The sequence below is a fragment of the Callorhinus ursinus genome, unplaced genomic scaffold (genome assembly GCF_003265705.2).
Source record: "Callorhinus ursinus isolate GAN/ISIS: 27379988/994484 unplaced genomic scaffold, GSC_fseal_2.0 scaffold16, whole genome shotgun sequence".
In the NCBI taxonomy this organism is placed as follows: Eukaryota; Metazoa; Chordata; class Mammalia; order Carnivora; family Otariidae; genus Callorhinus; species Callorhinus ursinus.
The window spans coordinates 35988089-36009357 of record NW_027397078.1 but is presented as its reverse complement, the minus strand read 5'-3'; the positions used below and the strand labels follow the sequence as shown (position 1 = coordinate 36009357).

The 21269-nt window shown below is 47.1% G+C and overlaps 1 protein-coding gene across 1 annotated transcript in view; it reads right to left on the bottom strand.

Moving 5' to 3' along the window:
* The window catches only part of ARHGAP6 (Rho GTPase activating protein 6), a 246277-nt gene extending 227188 nt beyond the window's left edge, over positions 1-19089 (bottom strand). Inside the window, exon 1 of the mRNA XM_025857723.2 lies at positions 18837-19089. Within this exon, the coding sequence (XP_025713508.1) occupies positions 18837-18881 (45 nt within the window). The 5' untranslated portion in view covers positions 18882-19089. The remainder of the gene's footprint in view (positions 1-18836) is intronic.
* Positions 19090-21269: the final 2180 nt, after the last annotated feature.

The following is a 21269-nucleotide window of genomic DNA, read 5'->3' as shown; positions in this document are numbered from 1 at the left end:
ATCCGTCCACTGGTCAAAGGTGTTATCATTGGCTCCTGGGTCAAAGATTAAGACCCCAGCCTGGTAACCTGTCAGGCAGTCTACTGAGGTGATGTGTGTATGTGGCTGGGGGTGGGTGGATCTGTTATCCTTGCCCCAACCCTGCAAGATTATTTTTTATTGTTGCTCTTGGCAGTGGTTTGCTTGTTGTTACAGAGAAGGGCAACGAAGTCCTTTCCTGCCCACAGTTACCTCCTGCTGAGGTGAGCAGCCACTGGGGGCTCCTAAAGCATAAAACTCCATCCAGGTCCTACAGACCAACCCTGAGCCATGGCTAATTGGCCCGGGGTGGCGACTGATCCAGCAGCCGCCCGATCGGCAGAAACCTGTGAGGACGTATAGTGAGACAGCTTTCCCAGCATGCATGCCACTGCCCCAACTGAACCAACGGGCCTTTCTCTGTTGCTAGTCAGCTGAGAGATGTGGTCACTGGTGTTCAGCGGCTGTCAGAGCAGAAGAAGCCAGGAACAGAGTGAAGCAGATTTTAACATAGGAGTATCCCACAGCAGTCATCCATGAATTCTTCCTACCAGGGTTGACGAAAACCCGGGACTGGCGATCCTACGGGCGTCCTGGTGATAAAGGACCTCCTATCCTCAGTGTTCAAAAGGCTGTAACACAATTTCATCATGTCCTTTTCATGGAAGAGGAAATTGATCGTAACATACACACATACACACAACCCCCAACCCTCACAATGCTTAAAATGTTTCACTGGCTTTCTGTTGCTCCTAGGTTATAACCCAATATCCTTACTCTGTGGCCTACAAGACCCTGCAATTTTTCCTGCCCTCCCCCCCACTCATTTCTCCAAATGCCTCTTAACGCCATTCTCCCTCTACTCACTTTGGACTTCCTTCAATCACTTCCTTGAACCTGCTCTGCCTCCTTGTTCCCCGGGGTCTTTGCACAAACAATTCCTTCTTTCTGGAGTGTTTTCTCCTTCTCTTTGCCACCTAATGCCTCTTCAGCCTGGATGTCTTGACCTGAACGGCACTTCTCCAGGTGTGACAGATACAACAAGTGCCACAGTCAGGTCGATCTGGTTCCACAGCCCTCAGAGGAGGGGGAAGGAGGTCTCTGGACTGCACCCCATGGTTCGCTGGATATCTATGTCAAGTGTTCACTCAGGAGCACAGGCAGGGACCTGTGAACACACACCCTCTGGCCTTCTCAGAGTCTTGCTGCCTGCCGAGTGCCAGGGCTGGAGAGCTGCTGAGCTGGAGGACCCCTGCCATGCCCTCCTAGGAGCACCGCAAAGGTAGCGCATGGCCTCCACGCTCAAGGAGACACAGAGGCCCAGGCAAGGAGAGGAGGAGGGGGCCCTTTGTGTGCACTTTGCTTTCTGTAATGGATACTGCTGGAGTGTGCAGACTGCAGTGAGCTATTTCTTTTAAAGGACACTGTTTTAAATATATAGGCAGCGTTAGAGTGTTACAGAAAAGAGTGTTGCGAAGCAAAGAATCACCTTCTATCGTGCCTTTGCTTAAAACTAAAGAATATAACAAAGCTGAGATAGCACTCCACACCAACTAGGATCGCTATGATCAAAAAGACAGGCAATAACAGGGTTGATGAGGATGTGGAGAAATCAGAACCTTCCTATGCTGCTGGTGGGACTGGGAAAGGGCACGGTCACTTTGAGAGCAGCCTGGATGTTCCTCCAATGGTTAAACTTAGAGTTACTGCGGTGACCCATGAATTCCACTCCTAGGTGTATACCCAAGAGGAATGAAAATACACAGCCACACGAAACTTCTACATGAATGTCCATAGCGGCATTATTCATAACAACAAAAAAAGTGGAAACAATCCAAATGTCCATCAACTCACGAACAGATAAACAAAATGTGTTTCCATACCATGCAACATCGTATGGCAATAAAAAGCAACGAAGTGTTGATACATCCTACAACATGAGTGAACCTTGAACACATTAAGTGAAAGGAGATGGTCACGAAGGACCACATAGCGTGTGATTCCATTTATATGAAATGTCCAGGATAAGCAAATCCATGGAGACAGAAGCAGATGGGTGGCAATCAGGGGCTGGAGGGTGGCAGAAGTGAATGGAATCTGACTGCCAGCGCATATGGGCTTTCCTTCAGGGGGGACACAATATTCTAAAATTAGCTATCAGTAACAGTTGTGCAATCCTATCAATCTACTAAAACCCTCCGAATTGTACACTTTCAGTGTATGAACTGTATTTAAAAGCGTGGATTATATAGAGGTGTGAAGGAGACAAAGCTATCCCTTGGGTTTAGAGAGGAAGGTGTCCCTACCGAACCTCGTGTGTCCATGCTAGACCATTTAGCATGCGCGTCCCACGGGTTAACGCACACATCTCCAGCTATCACAGGACAGTCTTACCAAATGCTATGAAAATGAAAACCCATACGAATGGAACCACAGGGTCCGAATGACCTTGACCGCAAGAGCAAGGGAATGATAAAGAGAAATTAGAAAAAAAATTTTTTAAAAAATGAAGAGAAAAGAAGCTAGTATTAGAATGGGGTATTTCCACTGCACAAGAAAATAAAGGAAAAAGATAAGTGAGAAGTTGTTTCCTGTAGAATCTTTGAGCAAAGGGAATAATTTCAACAGCCCCAGGCAAACTTCAGAGTCACACAGTCACGGCCAAAATGCCGCAAATAAGATGAGGAAGACAAGACTGGGAGATGGGGAAGACAAGACTGGGAGATGGGGAAGACAAGACTGGGAGATGGGGAAGACAAGACTGGGAGATGGGGAAGACAAGACTGCCCAGAGGCAGTGACTTCATTATGTGGAATGCAGGCTTTGGGCCTGTGTTACCAGAAGGTGTTCTATGTATATGCTGACAATGCTGAAGTTAACTTTATCACAGTATAATTTATACCTCATCAAAGTCACCCATTTTAAATGTACGAATCCGTGATTTTCAGGCAATGGCCAAATTGTGCAACCATAACTAAAATCCAGTCTTAAAACATTTTCCTCAAATTATGTAGACAATTCTGATGGTTGCTCAGATCCTTTTTGGCTTTTGATTTGAGAAAGTCCGATTTCTTAGAAGTCTGGTGATTAGTTCAGGGCGATGTTCCTGTATTACCCACAAATGTATGCTTGGTCAGATTACTGGGAATCTTGAATAAGCAGTAAAAATTGGTGCTTTTTCTCACTTATTACGTTTGGTTTTTCTAAGAGGGTGGCCTAGAAGTGAAAAAGAAAGGCTGTAATGCTACTAATGTACTTCAAGTTTGGTTGTACAACATTGCTTTCAATTCATTTGCAAATAAGCAAACACTTTTTGATTCTCTAATCGGCACATCCTCTTTAAAAACAACTTTACTGAGATGCAATTTACATACCATAAAATTTACCTGTAAATTTCCTGAGCTGTGCACCATCATCGCAATCCAATATCAGAACATTTCCATTGCCCTAATAACGTCCCTGGTACCCAATTGGCATTCACTCCCCTCTCCTACCCCCAAGCCCCCAGACAACCACTCATCTACCCTCTGTCACTACAGATTTGTGGAAATCATTATATTTTCACACACATATACAAAATATAGATAAAAATATTTCTCCTTTAACAAAATCCTACTTCTAGACAAAGAATTTGGTGTCTGTAGTATTTACAATTTTTAAGTAACAAATAAATTAAAGGTTGCAAAGAAACCCCTGAAAACCAGTCCTACAAACATGTTTTCTCCACTGGAAGATAAAAAGCCTGTGACAACCAACCAACAGACAGCACTTTTCCATCATGCAAGATTTCCTCATTAAAGTCAAAAGGGTCCATTTCACCCCCTTCCAGCATCCGTCTCCCACAAAAAAAGTACCAAGTCAAACTGGTTAACAACATTTATGGCACACATTCCTTATTTTATTTGCAGAAGAAACCCTAAAGAGGTTTCATCTCCTCCGAATTTGGATCACAGGCTGAATCAAGCAAACAAAACTTTCCCAAATGACACCCAGTTCCACAGCTTTCTCAGGGCTTTGGTAAAGTTTCGAGACATTAAACTCTCTTTAAAGATATTCTGGAAAGTTTTGACTCGTCAAAGAGCCAGCAGCTTTCTTAGCAACCCGGTAACATGAGCAGTTCGCAGTGGATCATAGATCTGTGGTTTTCAGGAACGCCTATTGAGATCTTTCAATTTAACTAACAAAATAACAAAATTCTTATCATGGGGAGTTAGAAGTTGCTCCCCCCCACCGCCATGTAATACGTATGCTATAGTCCTCGAGAAAATATTGTTCCCAAATTGCCTTTCTCTATTAATGAATTGACCACTGGTCAACATGACAAATATATGAAATTGAGTCATTTCCACATAACTCTCCAGCCCAGCACAACTGTGCAAGTAGATCAATCATGTTTCGTTTTGGGTTTGCACCACCCAGTTACTGCCATGAAACACAACACCCTTCTTCATGCCAATCCACGGCCTTCTGAGAGCAGCCTCCACAGACCACAGGTGGCCAGTTTCAGAGTCTAGTACACTGGCTCTCACAAGGGTGCTTGACCTGCTTTCTATTTTCAACTGGAATTTCCTCCCCTGGGGTCATTTGATCCCCACCTTGTGGGGCATTTTCCTGGTTCCCTATTCGGTGCCCCACCTTGCCCCCCACTTTGGAACTGACGAGAATTCCAGGCCCATCCTCCTGCGGAGTCCAGTGACAAGATGAGTCACAGACGTTATGCTTTGTATCTGGTGGGAACCAGGTTTTGTGAGCCTCCCAAGCTCCTCTTAGGAGACACCAAGGTGACATTTACTCAGGAAGCTGCTGAGATCTAAGACAAGACCTGCAGGAAATGATAGCGGGAGGCCATGTTGTAGGGGCTAACGCTGTAAAGACATCTCCATTCAAAGGGTCACAAGAATGTGGAAGAGTCAGCCAAGAGAAACATCACAAAGCATAAGAGGGGGTCACATCCCTTGGCCAAACACAGGCTGCAATGGCAGGACTGAGAGCTCTCTCCCCACACACCTCTTGTGGCTAAGCGCTCAGCAAGCACTGCAGAGTTTAATGAACAGGGCAGTGGTGTTTTAAGGGTCAGCCCTCGGAGGCCCTTTACATTCTTTCCTCTGAGGGAGTTCTGGATACACTAATGTAAAAATCTCCAATGCAAAACAAGAGGGGCCAGCATTTATTTTTTTAAAGATTTTATTAATTTATCTGACAGAGAGAGACACAGCGAGAGAGGGAACACAAGCAGGGGGAGTGGGAGAGGGAGAAGCAGGCTTCCCACGGAGCAGGGAGCCCGATGCAGGGCTCGATCCCAGGACCCTGGGATCATGACCTGAGCCGAAGGCAGACGCTTAACGACTGAGCCACCCAGGCGCCCCAGGAGCCAGCATTTTAAACCAATGAGTAAATGACATTTTTCAGAGTTCAATCCTCAACTTTGGACTGGTAAGAACAGTAATGCTCATGAAAATGATTCTGCCCAGAATATTTACAAGATAAGCCATTAAAAAAAATATTACGTTCACCTTAAAAATTCCAAAGGGTTTTCTGGTGACTTAGAATTAGACAAGGCAGATAGGTTTCAGACACTATGAGCCGTACGTGGATGCATCGTGCTTTTTATTCAAGAGGAAGCCTGAGAGCAGAAACTAGGTATTATCCTTTTTTGAAATTTTCCTTGAGCGCTGGACACATACCCAGTTATGCACACATACTGGCAGATAAATGAATGTTCGATCTTATTTTGCCTTCATCTGAATGTTCCCAGAATTCTCTTCCACAAAAAGGATGTGTGTCCCCTTCCTTTTGCCTTTGTTCTTATATTAATAGTAGAGCTGTCTATGGTATCTGTGGTAACATGAGGCACAGTTTCAGACCGGAGATCCACAGACTTTGTCGGTAAATGGCCAGATAACACACAGTGCAGGCTTTCCCGCCATCCACTCTATTGCAACCACTCAACTCTGGTGTTAGCGTGAAAGCAGCCATAACCAATACGTAAATGATGGGTGTGGCTGTTTTCAATAAAACTGGATTTATGGATGCTAAAATTTGTACTGCATATAATTTTCACACGTCATAAAATCGTCTTCTTTTGATTTTTTTTCCCCCCACTGTTTAAAAACATAATGCTTATTCTGAGTTTTGTGGGCTGTAAAAAAGCAGGCAGTGGTCTGGATTTGGTCCATGGGCCATGCTTTCCTGACCCCTGATTTAGACAACTGAGTGACTGAAATATAGCAGGTGCTCTGCTAGGTAAAATCAACTACAGAGCAAACTGGGGGAGGAAAAAAAAAAAAACCACCAGGATTTGGCAACTGTTCAATCAATTGATATAATGGAAGAAGACAGGGCAAAGGTTTTAAACCTCAGAGAGGAGATTTTGTGTGTATGCATTACTTCTAATTTAGCTTATCCATTTACATGTCAAAATTGATCAAATTAACCACCTAATTTCCAAAGGTTGGCTCCAATTTGTTTGAACTGAAGGATTAAATGTATTTTTCTTCCAATTATAAATGACCTCATCTATAATTCTTCTAGGTTTTAAAACAGGAGCTGAATTTATAAATCTTTTTAAAGTGACACCGGTAAATCAAAGCAGATTAAAAAAATCTCCCGGGAGGTGATTCCGAATGTCTTCCTTCTGACAGATTGAGGGACCAGAGCTGCTACACACAAGGAAACAGGGGAAGACTATAATAATATTCTGTTTAAAGGTTAACATTATTCATCCTATTTCTAAATACTCCCTCGCTATCTGTTCAGTCTATACCCAATCAATGTGGATTTGTGGGGACTGGTGCCAGTGGGATGGCCCCATCCCCTTGCCTTTGTTGTCTAATTAGGTCATAAGGAAAGATGTAGACATATCCTTGGCAGAAAGAGCTCATTGACCAAATGGGAAAAAATGAGATAGATAGATTTGCACCTTCTTCAAAACATCAGCATGTTCAGAAGAATCTGATTACATATCGTGGGAAGGTAAATGATTTGCCCCCACTTCTCACCCCTCGCTGCACTTACAAACTTGCCACGGCTCCATCATGGAGGCAGTGTTCTTTCCCTATCTTCTGACATTAGGTGTGGACACGTGACTCGCCTGGGCCAATGGCGGGTAGGTAGAGATGAGCGTGTGCCGGAGTCCCACCTATGGCATTAAGAATCCTTAGTCCGTTCTGCTGGTCATACTGTGCCTCCGCACTTCCCCAGGTGGGTGCTGCCCTACCTACCCGCGCCCTAGAACAAACACACATGGAACAGAGCTAATTGAGGAGCCAAGCCCGGCAGGACTAGCAGACTGACCTTGGGTCAAACAGCTGAGCTCTGCCTAAGTAAGCCAACCCCAGCTGACCCACAGATCCAGGAGAATAAGTGATGGCTGTTTTAAGGCACTGAATGTCAAAGCAGCTTGTCATACAGCAATAGCGTGGCAATAGCTAACCAATAGGAAGAGACGATTCTATGTTTTAGTCAACAGAACGACACAGTCAAGCACCATTCTGGGTGTCTGTATGCATCTGCATGCCAGGGGTTCCAGATTTCATTTCTTTTTAAAGATATACAAAATAAAAAAGTGTCCCCTGGTGCAGAAATCCCATGGAAGGCCCTACAGCCCTACACTTCTTCACATCCAGGTTCTCCTTAGACTCCCTACAACGGTGATATGAGGAGCCACCCTAGTAATGATGGCATTACCTGCCTACCTAATTAAAAGCCACAGGTTGGTCTAAGAATGTCTAGATTTTAAAAAATAGTCTCCTTTTCCAATAAAGATCAAGGCAAATCACAAAGTAAAACTCTGCAGTCACTGAAGCATCCAGTAAGAGTGAGCCTATGTTTGCAGAATCACAGGGCATCAGCACTTTTTACACCTTTTTTTTCAATACTGGGAACCAAATAAATGCAGGAAGTCTTTATAACTGTGTCCCGATGATAAGGTTTCACTCTGCAGCCATCCTGAATAAAAACAGCTATTAAGGGTTGTTTTTTTTTTGTTGTTGTTGTTGGTTTTTTTTTTTTTTTTTGAAACGGCTAATCTTGATAAGGTTCAAACTTTTCCCCAAGAGAGGTCTATGAACCACCACTCCCACTGAAATGAATGAGTAAAAATGCATGTGTATCATGAAGGCCAGGGTTTACATAACCCTTGTGCTGCTCGGAGCACAAGTGGGTCATGACTATGGCAAGTGCATGCGGGATGTGTGCTTCTCCTTCCTCAGAAAGACTCGCGGAGGGCAGAGTGCCAGCTCTCATGCACCTTTCCCAGGCTGCTGCAAGTTCACCCATGCGGCTGTCATTCCTGAAATGGATGTTCCATCAGAACAGCCATGCAGAGAGGGAGCACGGGGCCTCCGTGCAGGAGCTAAAAAAGCTTGTGGTCTTTCGATCAAAAGCCCTTTGCGAGAGAAAACACAAGAGTTGCAATGACAAAATTACCACCACGCTCAGCTAAAAATACCAAACGGGATGTTTTTTATTTGCAGTTGTATATGTTACTAACAACAAGAATACAAAAATCCTCTCTGATCTCATTATCAATTCATTTTACTTTCTCCTGTTCCGTTTCTGGATGGTTTGGGCATAAATGATGGGTGAAGACAGGCACGTTGCCACTGCGGGACGCCTGGGTGGCTCAGTCGGTTGCTCATCCGACTCTTGGTTTCGGCTCAGGTCATGATCTCAGGGTCCTGAGATCGAGCCCCACATCGGGCTCCTTGCCGGGCATGGAGCCTGCTTGGGATTCTCTCTCTCCCTCTTCCTCTGCCCCTTTTGTGCTGGTGGAACAGTTCTGTATCTTGAATGGCAGATATGCCCATCTACACACGGGAAACAATTGCATGGTACTATTCTCTCTCTTTCTCACTCACTCACATGTACACAAAGGAATGCACGTCAAAAACTGAGGAGATGTGAACAAGGTCTGTAGACAAGTTAATAGAAATGCACCGGTGTCAAAGTCCTGGGTTTGATATTGTACCCTAGGTATGTAGGAAGCTATCATTCACAGAAGCTGGGTAAAGGGTGCCGGGGTATCTCGGTAGCATTTTTGCAACTTCCTTTGAGTCTACAGTTATTACAAAATGAGAGTTTTAAAAGTATCATCTCGGGGCACCTGGGTGGCTCGGTCGTTAAGCATCTGCCTTCGGCTCAGGTCATGGTCCCGGGGTCCTGGGATCGAGCCCCACATCGGGCTCCCTGCTCCGTGGGAACCTGCTTCTCCCTCTCCCGCTCCCCCTGCTTGTGTTCCCTCTCTGGCTCTGTCTCTTTCTGTCAAATAAATAAAATCTTTAAAAAAAAAAAAAAGCATCATCTTAAAGGTATGGTCTCAAGCCCATTGCATTTTAGCCATCAGCCACTGTGCGGTGGTTCAAGCACTGAGACTGGACAGTCAAAGAGACAAGGGTTCGAGTCCTAGTCCCACTACTTAATAGCCGTGTGACCTTGAAACATCTAAACTCGGTCCCTCAGTTTCCTCATCTTTTAAACAGAGATGATATTAGGACCTACCTTACAGGGTTCTCCTAAGGATTAAATAATGTAGAACGTCAAGGGCTCGTGGGAAGCATTCAGTAAATATTGGCTGGTATTATTACGTTAAGTCTGCCTAATGATTTCTAAGAGCTCTAAGTCATTAATTAATTTTGCCGGCATTCAAGCACATACCAAGTGTCAGGTCCATGTTCCCTGTGGCCAAGGATGTGGAGTCCAGATATGCCCCTGGTCCTAGCCTCTGCCCCTTGGGATTTTTCAGTTCTGTCATGAATATGGTGTTTAAGGAAGCAATTACAAGCAAGGTAGATGTTATGAAAGTGGATACACAGGGGCCTCAGCAGGGAACTAACTTAGGAATGAGAGGCACTTTCTGCAGTCAGGGTTGAAACAGTAGTTTTCTCTCTGCTAAGTTAACTGGAGTTAATAGGGTGGTTAAACCGTAGTCCTCACTTGCAACCACTCCTCACCCACCAGAGAGAAATGAGAATAACTTTTCATGAAAGCACTGGTCAACCCATTTTGATGTATAACATTAAGGATTCAAACTCTGTATCCATTGACCAGAAAAAGAGCCACACCAATTCTTCCTTCTTCATTGTTTGGCAAATAAATTACGTTAGACTATTCCAATGGGCATATAGGGGAAAAATCGATTATAGTTTAAATTTATATTAAGAAATTTAGACCAAAGTATTTTTGAATCAAGTACAGAGCTTCTCAATACGAAATTCATTACAATGCAATACATATGTAAAATATATCATGGTATAATAAGTGAAGAGTAAGTACTTTAATAGGCTTGTAATATGAATATTTTTAAAGACATGCACATCACATATGGATGCAGCTGGCCTAACACATTACTCGTTTAAATGTGGTCACTGAAACAACCCACAGGGGAAAGAAAAGAGACATTCTAAGCAATCTGAAAATCTTCCATATACTTAGGAATTTAGGGTCTTTCACAATGTAAGTAAACCCCAAAGAAAACTGAACATGCATAGGGTGAGTTTTATGTTTGCAAACTCTCCCCTTCTGCTTCTGCCAAAACAAAACAAAAACCTCTGCCCGTCTCTCTGCTGGCCTCACGTGTCCTGTGAGGCCGATCCCCATGGACTGCCTCTCAGTGGCTGGGTTGGGCTTGGTCCTAGAAAGGGGAGATGAGAGAGCAGGAAGACCAACAGGTCAGGGTATTCCTCGTCCCACCCCATCCCTGCTTCTCCATATTCTGCCCTCGCTGCAATCCTCTCTAGGTACATGTCCGGGGTCCCTTCGGCTGAGGCTGGAAGTCACTGGGTTCTGGTAACCCCGGCCCTTCCCCGTGCCCACACGGTAACAGCTTCCCGTGTTGCTAAGGCTTCACACTGCACCACCCCCTTTGGGGTTCCCTTAAACTTACTGACACATCAGGGATAGTTCGTTCCTGAAGCAAAGACTTTTTGGGTGTGCCATCTTCCTCCTGAGCTAAGGTGGGGGAATGCCTCATCTTTTGAGATCAATGTTTTACATTTTGCTTAGACCATCAAAGTGACATCATAATGGGACTATTGAAGGTCATGCCTCATCTTTTGAGATCAATGTTTTACATTTTGCTTAGACCATCAAAGTGACATCATAATGGGACTATTGAAGGTCATGCGCATAAATACTTACAAAAATAATACTCTGTGTTACCATTTTCAAAGTCTTCCAGCAAACTCGAGATTCCATTCTCTTGCTAAACTATTATTATCCTGTGGATCTAATGAAAACAGCACTGGCACTGCCAAGTAAGGAATCCAGAGCAATGTCGGGGAGCTCTGCCCGTGCGGAGTGGCACCCACCTGGCACAGGGGAGCCCCGCGGCTGCGTAGCTGAGGGGCTCCACATGCTGGAGGGAGGCTTTTAGTCTCTTTATTTTACTTGGACTGACGTAGACGTTTCTTTACCAGATATTTCAGTCAGCTGCAGAAAGGGGTCATTCAAAAATATTTTTAAAGTTTATTCATCTGAACGTCTTCTGCTGTTTCCATGGCAACTCTTCCCCAAAGCCACAACTCCTAATTCTTCTGAAAACTTCATTTCAGAAATCTAATTTAGCTGACACTCCAAACAAATTGTACTCTGAAAAATTTTTAAGTTAGAAGAGTTCGAAGAATGTGTCAAATAACCAGAGAGAAGGGGAGAAAATCCTGACCAGTTTTCATTTCAAACGGTCATGACATCTCTCAGGGAAAGAGCCTTTAGTAATGATGCTCATATCTGAATGAACAAATTAGTCTTATACTTTGCGAAGAACTCATCCAAATTGAGACGTATCCCGTATCCGCGTCCAGGTCGTCACCACGAGGTCGGAGAAAGCCGTACCCTAGAATGACTGGTGGGAGTCCTTGTTGTTTTGTTTGATCTATCTTTCACGTTTGTAAGTATTCAGAATGTAGTTAAGAATAACAGAAATCAGAAAGGTGGGTCTTTTGAAAATAACGTTAGAATCAGAAAATCTGAGAAGCTACGTTAAAGGATATGAAATTAATTGCATTCATTTGTAAACCCTGGTGGATCTTAGTCCAAAATTGTACAAGCACCTAAGACCTTGAGATCCATTTACTCTCATCATTTCGGGCTTACAATCTAAAACAGGCTGTGTAATCTCCACTCAGTCACGTGGCCAGGACTTAAGAAAGGGCCCTGCAGTCCTTGTCGATGGCAAGCTAGACAGACCACCAAAATACCTGCCAGGCTGGGCTGCCCGGGAGACCTCCAGCCTGGATGGGACTGAGAGCAAAAAGCTACGGGGGAGCTGTCTCCCTCCTCCTTCCTTTTGCTCTTCGTTCAGGGCCTTTGCATTTTCCCAGGAGCAGGCCTGTCCATATCACATCCTCGATGAGTGGTTGCGGAATGGAAGCGAACCTTAGCTCCTCGCTCACATATATAGTCACGGGTCCCATGTCCATGCGTGGAGGCTTTCTGAGAATCGCTCCCATCCTACTTCGGAGATGATGATTCCTAATTTTAGGCCCGGGACTAATAGATTTAATAAACTGGTACCCCGGCTCCATCAGAATAGAAGCAGCAAATTTAGACAAGGCTGTTAGACACTAATAAATCAAGAAGTCAGCTGAAGTCTGACACAGGAGAGCAGACAGGAAATGTTTAAAAACTAAGGCCCAAGATTACAAAGGGCCTCTACTCCTGGCTATTTACTGGGTGCGTACCCTGGGCCGGGCGCCCTCGAGAAGAACGACTGGGTGGCTGACCTGAACGCACTTCCGCATTGGTAGGGAGAGACAGACAAAGGGTGAATGTGTGACAGAAGACCAAGGAGCGAGGCAAACAGGAAGACGGCGGCCCGCGTGATCCAATCACGGGTGACCGAGGGAGGTCACAAGCACTTTGCAAAGAGCACTCAGGGAAGGTGACATTTTCTCTCGCAGTTTGGAGGGCACGATAAAAGCCTGCTGCACAAATAACATCTCAGGCAGAACGGACAGCGAGTGCAAAAGACTCGGGTGGGAAAGAGCTGGTCGCATTCGAGGAACGGAAGGGACACTCAGGTGGCTGGGCAGTGGTAAGGTGAGGGAGGGTGTTAGGGAGCAGGGTGGGGCCATGTGGGAGGACTTGGAAGGCCACGGTCATGGGCGAAGAGATCGGTCTAAGCATAATGGAAGCCAACTGGAGAGCTTTAAGCGCCGAAATGTCACAACTGCCTTATCTTTTTAAAAGATCTCGCTGGTCCTATGATTGGAATATAGGGTTACCATGTTGTCTTAGTGTGGACAGCTGGGCGCTTGGATTTAGGTGACAGCAGCAGGGAGGCAAAGAAGAGGATGGATTTAGAGAGCACTGCGAAACAGACCTGGCAGGGCTGCCCCCGGGATGCTCTGGCCTGCGCGGCTCACCGAGCGGCTGGCCAGCTACTGAGACGGGAAAGGCTGAAGGTGACATGGGCGAGGGGCAAGTGAGAAGTCAGAAAGCTAGCAAGGGCTGCATGAGACGAGACAATAACATCGCAGCCAAGTTGAGACTCAAGCGCACTTGGTCCAGGGTTATCACAGGGTGGGGAATGGGAGAAGTACATCACATGAGTTCATTAGCAGAAAGGACGAGGCAAAGAGTAGTATTTGTTTTCCTCCAATTGGCAGATATGTAATGCAACACGCAAGAGGAGTCAGATTATTTATGCAATCACAGTGGTGCTTAAGAAGGGTCTTCAAGGGTGGGGGATGTAGCTTCCTAAGATGATGGGAGTTCCAGAGCAAAGGGACCACATAAAGGAAAAGCTCTCAGAGCAACCGAAAAGACAGCATGTTGTGGGGTAGGGGTGGGGCTGGAAAGGGCATCCACAATTAGTAGGGCTGTGAATTAAGGGGATTCAGTAATCTCCCATTTACTTGTAACGAGCAAAACATTAGCTTTTGTGAGCAGACACGACAAGCAGACAGCTACAAAGGTGAATTCTGGGCCGTGCAGCAGGTCAGTACCAGTCCTGCTCAATTTCCTAAGACGTCTACACCAGCAGCGCTGATGGATGGTAACTGATTCGCGTCAGCTCGGCCCTGCAACAGCGCCCAGTTCGGGGTGTCTTCAGGATTACCAAAGAATGTCCTATAATCAGCACCACTGAATTATTAAGTGAACTTAATGGCTTCAAAGTCTTTGGAAAGCCAATGTTCACAGAGAGCAAATTTGGCAACATGCAATCTTAAGACCTTAACCGTTTGCGGTAAAGAGAGGCTCCCTCTCAGGGTAGGCAGCCTAGCCCTTCCGGTGGCTTCCTTAAGGAGGGGTCACACAGAGCCAGGGAACAGTCAGTCAGCGTTCAACGTTGGGGCTGTGTTTCAAAGCACAGCCGGTGAAGAGGAAGTGAGGTCAGCAACGGAGGAGTTCAGAGGTAGACGGGTCCGAGGGACGGGAATGGCTACAGCTTGACAGCTGGACTCCCCAGGGATCAGTGTCAAGTCAGAGTCTAATCCCCCTGCTTTTCTGTCACACCTCAGCGAACAGAACACACATCACCCCACACATAGATTTATCTTAGCCAGAGGCATGGTGAAACTTCCTCCTTGCTTCCCTTTCGAAGAAGGGGGATGAAAACAAGTGTGCCTCCAGGGAGTTGCTTCGGATGATAGTATCCGTGAGCTGCTCGAAAGTGCCTCTGATAGCTTGTTCTAAAACTAAGGCTCAGCACAGTCATTTTACTGTGTAATTCTACTGAAGGAGTCACCGTACTTAATTGCATGAAATTAGACCTCCGCTACATGATCTTGGCAGACAACCAGGGTTTGCAATATTTTGTTTGTGGTTAATGGAAGAAAGCATAAGGGGGACTGTTGGGGAAGGTAGATTAACGTAATCTTTAACCCCGGCCAAGCAGCCTAACTTTTCGGGATCCACCAAGAGCAGGAGGACACCGTTCAGGCCGCGATCGCGGAAACCGGGCAACCCATTACTCGGCCCGCAGGGTTTGAGCCTCTCTCTGAGCCTCTGCGTCGGCCTGTCTCTGAAGTTCTGTATGTTCCCTGACTAGTATACATAATACTCATAACATTTACCACGTTTCCTCTTTTCAGATCTTCTTGTTACACAGTAATTGTCACCTCTTCCTAAAAGCATGCATGAAAATCACACACCCCAGTGGGTCTCAAGTGGGAGCAGTTTTGCCCCCCCCCAGGGGACATGTGGCAATGTCTGGAGATATTTTTGGTTGTCACAGCTGGTGAGAAGGGGCGCTACTGGCATCTAACGTGTAGAGCCCAGGGATGCCACGCAGGGCGGCCCCACCACAAAAAATGATCCTGCCCCAAATGTTCACGTTGCTGAGGTTAAGAAACCCTGAGAAAGACATAGAGACACGGCACTGAACTCAACAGATACCTTAAAATTTGGGTTTTGTCTATACCCGTCCAATTAAAGGGCTATCTGGCCATGCGATTCAACAATGTGGATGGTCACGTTAAGTCACTGAAGGAACAATATTTGGTTGGTGGTTTATTACGGTGACAGAACGGGGGGGGGGGGAAGGACAGCTCGGCTCACCTATCTCAGTTGTGTAAGTGAGTCAGACGAGCTGTGCGAAATCAGGGCGCTTGGAGAGAGCACTCCATTCTGTCACCAGCTACACCTGTGCCACCTTGAACTCCACCGCTCCAGGCTTGGGTTTCCTCGGCCACAAAGTAGAAAACCTGTCTAACCCACTAGCTGGATTTGGCACACACTGTGTCCAAACGCTTTGCAACTTGTGTAAGACGGTAATGAGGAGGGGCTTACTATGACCTGCCGTTTCTCTAAAAGTGTTGCCAGGCAATCACTGATTCACGCCCGTCATCCTCGACTGCCATACGCTAGCGTCTCTGTAGCCCATCCAAACGAAGACCGGCTGGTTCGCCCTCCTAAGGATCTCTCAGATCCCCTAACTGCTCTCCACCTCCGGTCCAGCTGCCATCCTCTGTAGGTCACCCTTCTCTCCTCTCTCACTGGCCCCACCACCAGGACGCACTCTGGCTCCTGCTCACCCTCAGCTCCATCCTGGGCTCCAAGCAGATGTTCCAAAATGCAAATTTGACCAAGTCACCAAAAGGCGTCAAGGACGACACCCAGCTGGAAGGATGGGAGTCACCATAAACCGAACATGGGAAAACCGTGGGAGGAAAGGTTGGGAGGAGAACATTAGCTGCTACAGAACATTTTTGTTCTGATGATAAAAACAAGAAGACGGTGGTGCTATACTTTGGAAAAGTGTCGCGTTATACAAATGGAGGATGCTCTTGTCTACGTGAGTGTTTGTGTTTCTCTCCTGGTGACCATTATAAAAAGATGAGCGAAGTGTTCGTGGCAATTCTTAACATTTTCACTATTTAATCATCCCTTTAGAAAACTGACCAAATAGCTGGCACACAACAGGCACTCAACAAATGTTTGATGAATGAATAAAACGTGAGCCACTGATTTCCTACGGGCAGTCTCGCCTGGGACAAATGCAAAAGCACTGAAGGAAGAACATTAAATACTTGCCCCCTGGATTATATCTCAGGGTAGGCAAGAGGCACTGAGAACACATGGAGGGTAATTCTTTTCCAGGAAAACACAGACTGAAAAAGCCCCCGAGGCCCCAGGACAATACACAGTGGGGCAGAACCATGTGGCGCAAAGGAAGTGGGCTATTCGTGCTAAAAGGCAAAACAAGCTTTTGGAATTACTTAAACCAGTACGGAGGAAGCAGACGAAGAGAGCACTGTTAGAAGAGATGTTAAGCCATAGAGAGTTATGTTAATATGAAAAGCAATGGGTCACACTTCATAAAGAACATTCTTTTGACTTGGGACTGATACAGAGCTGCTGAATACTGCTGCTTTATCACCCTAAAGTATGCATGAGAAACTTCAGAGGACCCCGGGGGGCCTTCTCCCAACCTGAAAGCCAACAAAGTTCCCTCTGGAATCTTTTTTTTTTTTTAAATAGTCCTAAATCAGAAAACATGCATGTGGTGATCTGTGCTAGAATAAAAGGCTAGTTCATCAGCGAATCCTCAGAGCACAAGCGGAGATGTCAGCATTAGCCTGACTCTAAGTTTATGCTTTTAACAGAATGAGACAGCTGAACGGAAATAGTTTTTAGATTGTTTTGGGATGCATTTGCATAACTGAGGCAATAATCATTCGTAGAATGAATAGATTTTTTTTAAATTAAGGAACCAGTTCTCACCTTTCCTCCACCACCTTGTAAATGGCATAGAGACCTCAGAAGGCAAATCAAAGGGCATCAGCACACAGTTCAAAATCTGGAAAAGGTGGTGGGGTAAGATGTCGACTGGCCATAATGAGCACGGACTCCAGATCCTTCAGTGCAAAGAAACCTCTGCCAAAAATGGGTTACCCTTAAGACCACTTTAAAAGGAAAATCACCGCATGGCTAGTGTCTCCAAAAACGAGCATTAGCAACTTACTAGTGTTTCACTTGTCATTTCAAGGCAAGTAACTGGCAAAACTAGAGAAAGCCGTCATAAGGTTCCTAGAATGTTCACCCTGTAGGGACCCTGATGATTTTCTCTTTCAGGCCCTCTTGTTTTCCCCCAACCCATCAACGTGAAAGGGCAGAGCTTCCAGGTTAGCCCAAGGGTCCCCCAGCTGATCCAGGACCCACCCTGGCAACAAGAACCAGGACCTCTGTACCTACCACTCCTGTCCACCTCCACTCCTTTCTTTAAAAATACTTTTTTTTTTTTTTAAATGTGGAGAGCGCATTTTGGAGGACACGAATTCCAGACGGGTAACTGTCAGCCTGATTATAAATACTGATGATTCTTAACTTCTTGCCTGCTTCTCTCCGATTTTAAAGTAGCATGTACAATCTCAGCAGTGAGCATCATGTCAAGGAAAACTCAGTAACGTAGCGGATGGCCGGACGACTGCAATGGCCCATCTCAAAACACCACATCTTACAAGTGGAAAATAAATGCCCGAAGAGTGCAGTGAGCTAACGCGGCTGCCCGCCAGCTCCCTGCAGGAGACATTCAGAACCTTCAGCAGCAGTAGTCCTCGCTCCTCAGAAACATCTTCCTTTTCTCTCTCTCTCTCTCTCTCTCAAAATTAAACTTAAGCTAGAATCTGGATTTGGTCCGTCGGTCATTCACCTTGAAATCTTGACTCCTTCTTTAAAAGAGGAAAAGCCCGTGAGCTTTTAGTCTGTTGTGTCCTGCGGAGCCCGGCGCCAAAGCGCACTCAGTGCCTGGCACGGAGTAGGTCCCCAGTAAATATCTGCGGAGTATTTGAGTCAATAGGGAGGAGAGAAGCCACTGGGAGAAGACCCCCTGGCATCCTCTCGTGTTCATCAGATAATGTGCAACAGTCTGTCCTGTTACAAACTCTGAGGGAAATGCACACCCTCTTTTCCAGAAGCAAACCGGCTGCACCCCAAAGTGCCCTGCAGCATTTTCTCCAGAGAGTCCACTAGCCAGCCACACGCTCAGATCACGGAGCAGCCCTGCCTCCCGTCCAGTTCTATTCTCGTTCCTGCAGCATATCTGACCGAAGGCTGAATGGGCGAACTGGGCCCCAGGAGCCCCATTTCTCCGCCCTGGCCAGCGAGGCGGCAGCAGGGTCCAGCCTCTGGCCCCGAACGCAGTGTCCACCGCGCAGGGTAAAGGAACGCGGGCTTCAGGGGTGGGGGCTCCCATTCTAAGGTGCAGCCAGGTTTCTAAGCAGGTGACACTCGGGAGTGACGCCCGCGACACCTTCCACCCCCCCAACCCCCGACCGAGGACCTCTGGGGAGACGCGGATCCCACCAACCCCGCGCTGTCCCCTCCCAGGCCGGCCAAGTGGCGCCCCCTGTCGCCTCTGCGCGCGCCGGGACACTCACCGCGTAGTGCAGCTGCGGTTTCTCGCGGTATACCGGGTCCCCCATGTCGCCACCGAGAAGGAGTGACGGGCCCCCGCGCACAGCCTGGGGTCGCGGCGCCTCTCCGAGGTCCCCCTATTTCACCGCCATCCCGGGCCAGCCCCCGGACGCGAGTCCCGTTCCCTGCGCCCGGAGCGCGCTGCAAAGCCCGCAGGCACCAGCGTCCCGCCGGGAAGCTGACAGGGACCGGGAGGAGGTGGCGGTAGCGGCGTAGAGGAAGGAGAAGGAGGTGGAGGAGGAGGAGGAGGAGAGGAGGGGGAGGAGGAGGAGAGGAGGGGAGCGGCCGAGTCAGATGGGATGGGCGGGCGCTTAATTCCTTCCGCTCCTGGCGGCTCCTGTCAAGGCCGCCGCCGCCTGCTGTTGGGGGCTGCAGCGACCGAGCGCGCCCACGACAGGTGTCAAGGAGGCCGGCGCTCCTACCTCCTGCCGCTCCACCTCTGCCAGGCCCGTGGGACCCGGGCTGCCAGGGCTGGGGCTGCTAAAGCCCTCAACACCAGCGAGAGGGCGAGCTTGGGTTTCCAAGAAAGAGCGACTTTGGCTAACTTTGAAAGGGGTGTGGGCCTGACGCTGGAAGGCGATTCGGAACCCGCTCCGGCGAGGGCGGAGTTTCGGTGTTTGGAAAGCCCTCCTTTGGGAGAGTCTCAACGGCGGGAACCCTAGGAGAGGGCAGGCCTGAGAGGGGCCAAGTAATGCAGCCTGGGGGAACTTCGGACGGGAGGAAGGCCGGGCTGGCTGCCGGCCTGACCGCGCCACTTTGGGTAAACTGAGTCCCGGAGGGCTTGCAGGACCTGGGCATGTCTGGGAGGCGGGAGGCCTGAAGAATCTGCCGGAACGGCAGGACTGGTGTCGGTGCCAGGCTGGATCTGAGTTGGGGGTTGGGGGCAGGGCTCGAAGCTCCGATTTCTGTGCCTTAGTTCTTAGGTGCACATCGGAAAAGGGCACAGCAAGAATTTGGAAACCGAAGAAACGTACACTCTTTGCAAATGCTGCCAGATGAACCAAATAATTTTTCGCACACACCGGAGGTTCACAACACCACTGAAAACTGGCCTCTGTTCTGCAATCCCTCGTGGAAGCGTGCACTTTTAAACACCCCGGAGGTCCCTCCCCACGCCTGGCATTCTGTGATTTGTGTGCAGTTTCCCACGAGCTAAGTCCAGACGAAGGCAGGGTCTGGGGCCAGAGTGGAGATTCCAGACCCAGTGAAATCCATCAATCCAAGCCCAAGAGGGGTAGCTATCCAGTGGAAGGTGGGTTTATGGGTGGCTTGTCTCCATTCTTCAGCGTTCCCATGGTACTGGATGTGGCCAGGGGCCCTTCCCCTGCTCTGTGCAGGTGTACAGGGTGGGAAGAAGGGAAATAAGATGTGTCCCCCATGTTTGAGCCCTTACAATTTAGTTGGATGAACCACCCAACTAATAATATTTTGAAAACAATGGCATCATCATTGTAAATATGGAAATTGTAAAAAACTGGGAATGTGAAGCCAAGGGCACAGGTATCCTGAGGAATCTACTTCTAGATAATCCCATGACCATTCATCTTTCTGAAAAACTCTAAGATTATATCTGCTAAAACTGATTACACGCTTGCCCTCTGATCCAGGATTTCCACTCCTAGATACATAGAGAAATGGGTGCTAATGGCTTCCTCACATACAAGGATATTTATAATCTTTAGGTAGGATCGCCAAAATGGAAACAATCCAGATGTCCATCAACAGCTCCATGATGAACCAACGGTGGTCTGTCCATACAATGGGATATTACTCAGCAATGAAAGGAATAGAATACTGATGCACACAATGACATGGATTATTCTCACGAATGTTGAGAGAAAGAAATCATACACAAAATAGGACACAATGTATGATTCTACTTATTTATTCCGGAATTGAAATTCAAATGTTGAACTGAAATAGGCAATTGTGACTGACCTATGGCAATAGAAGCCAGAATAGGGATAAATAAACAAGTAAAATAAATATAAACAAATAAATATCTATTACCAAGGTAGGGAGTTGGTATTGACTGGGAAGGGGGTACAAGGGAACCTTTTGGGGTGCTGGAAATGTTCTGTATCTTGATCGGTTCAACAGCTACCCAAGGACACCCATATGTAAAAATTCATTGAGCACTACAGTTCAGATTTCTGTAATTTACACCCTTCACTTTGTGTATTTTATACTGCAATAACATAAAAATAAACTTAAAACCAGTCCCTCGCCCCGAACAGGAACTTACGACCTGTCTTGAGAGAAAGTCGATGTTGTCCCCCTGCAGCCTGCGCTGCGCAGGTCTCCTTCCCCTCTGCTGCCTGGGGGACCAGAGCACGCGCCCGCTCACCTTGGAGGCCCTCCGTGCTCCCTCACACCTCCGGGCAGAGCTAGAAAAA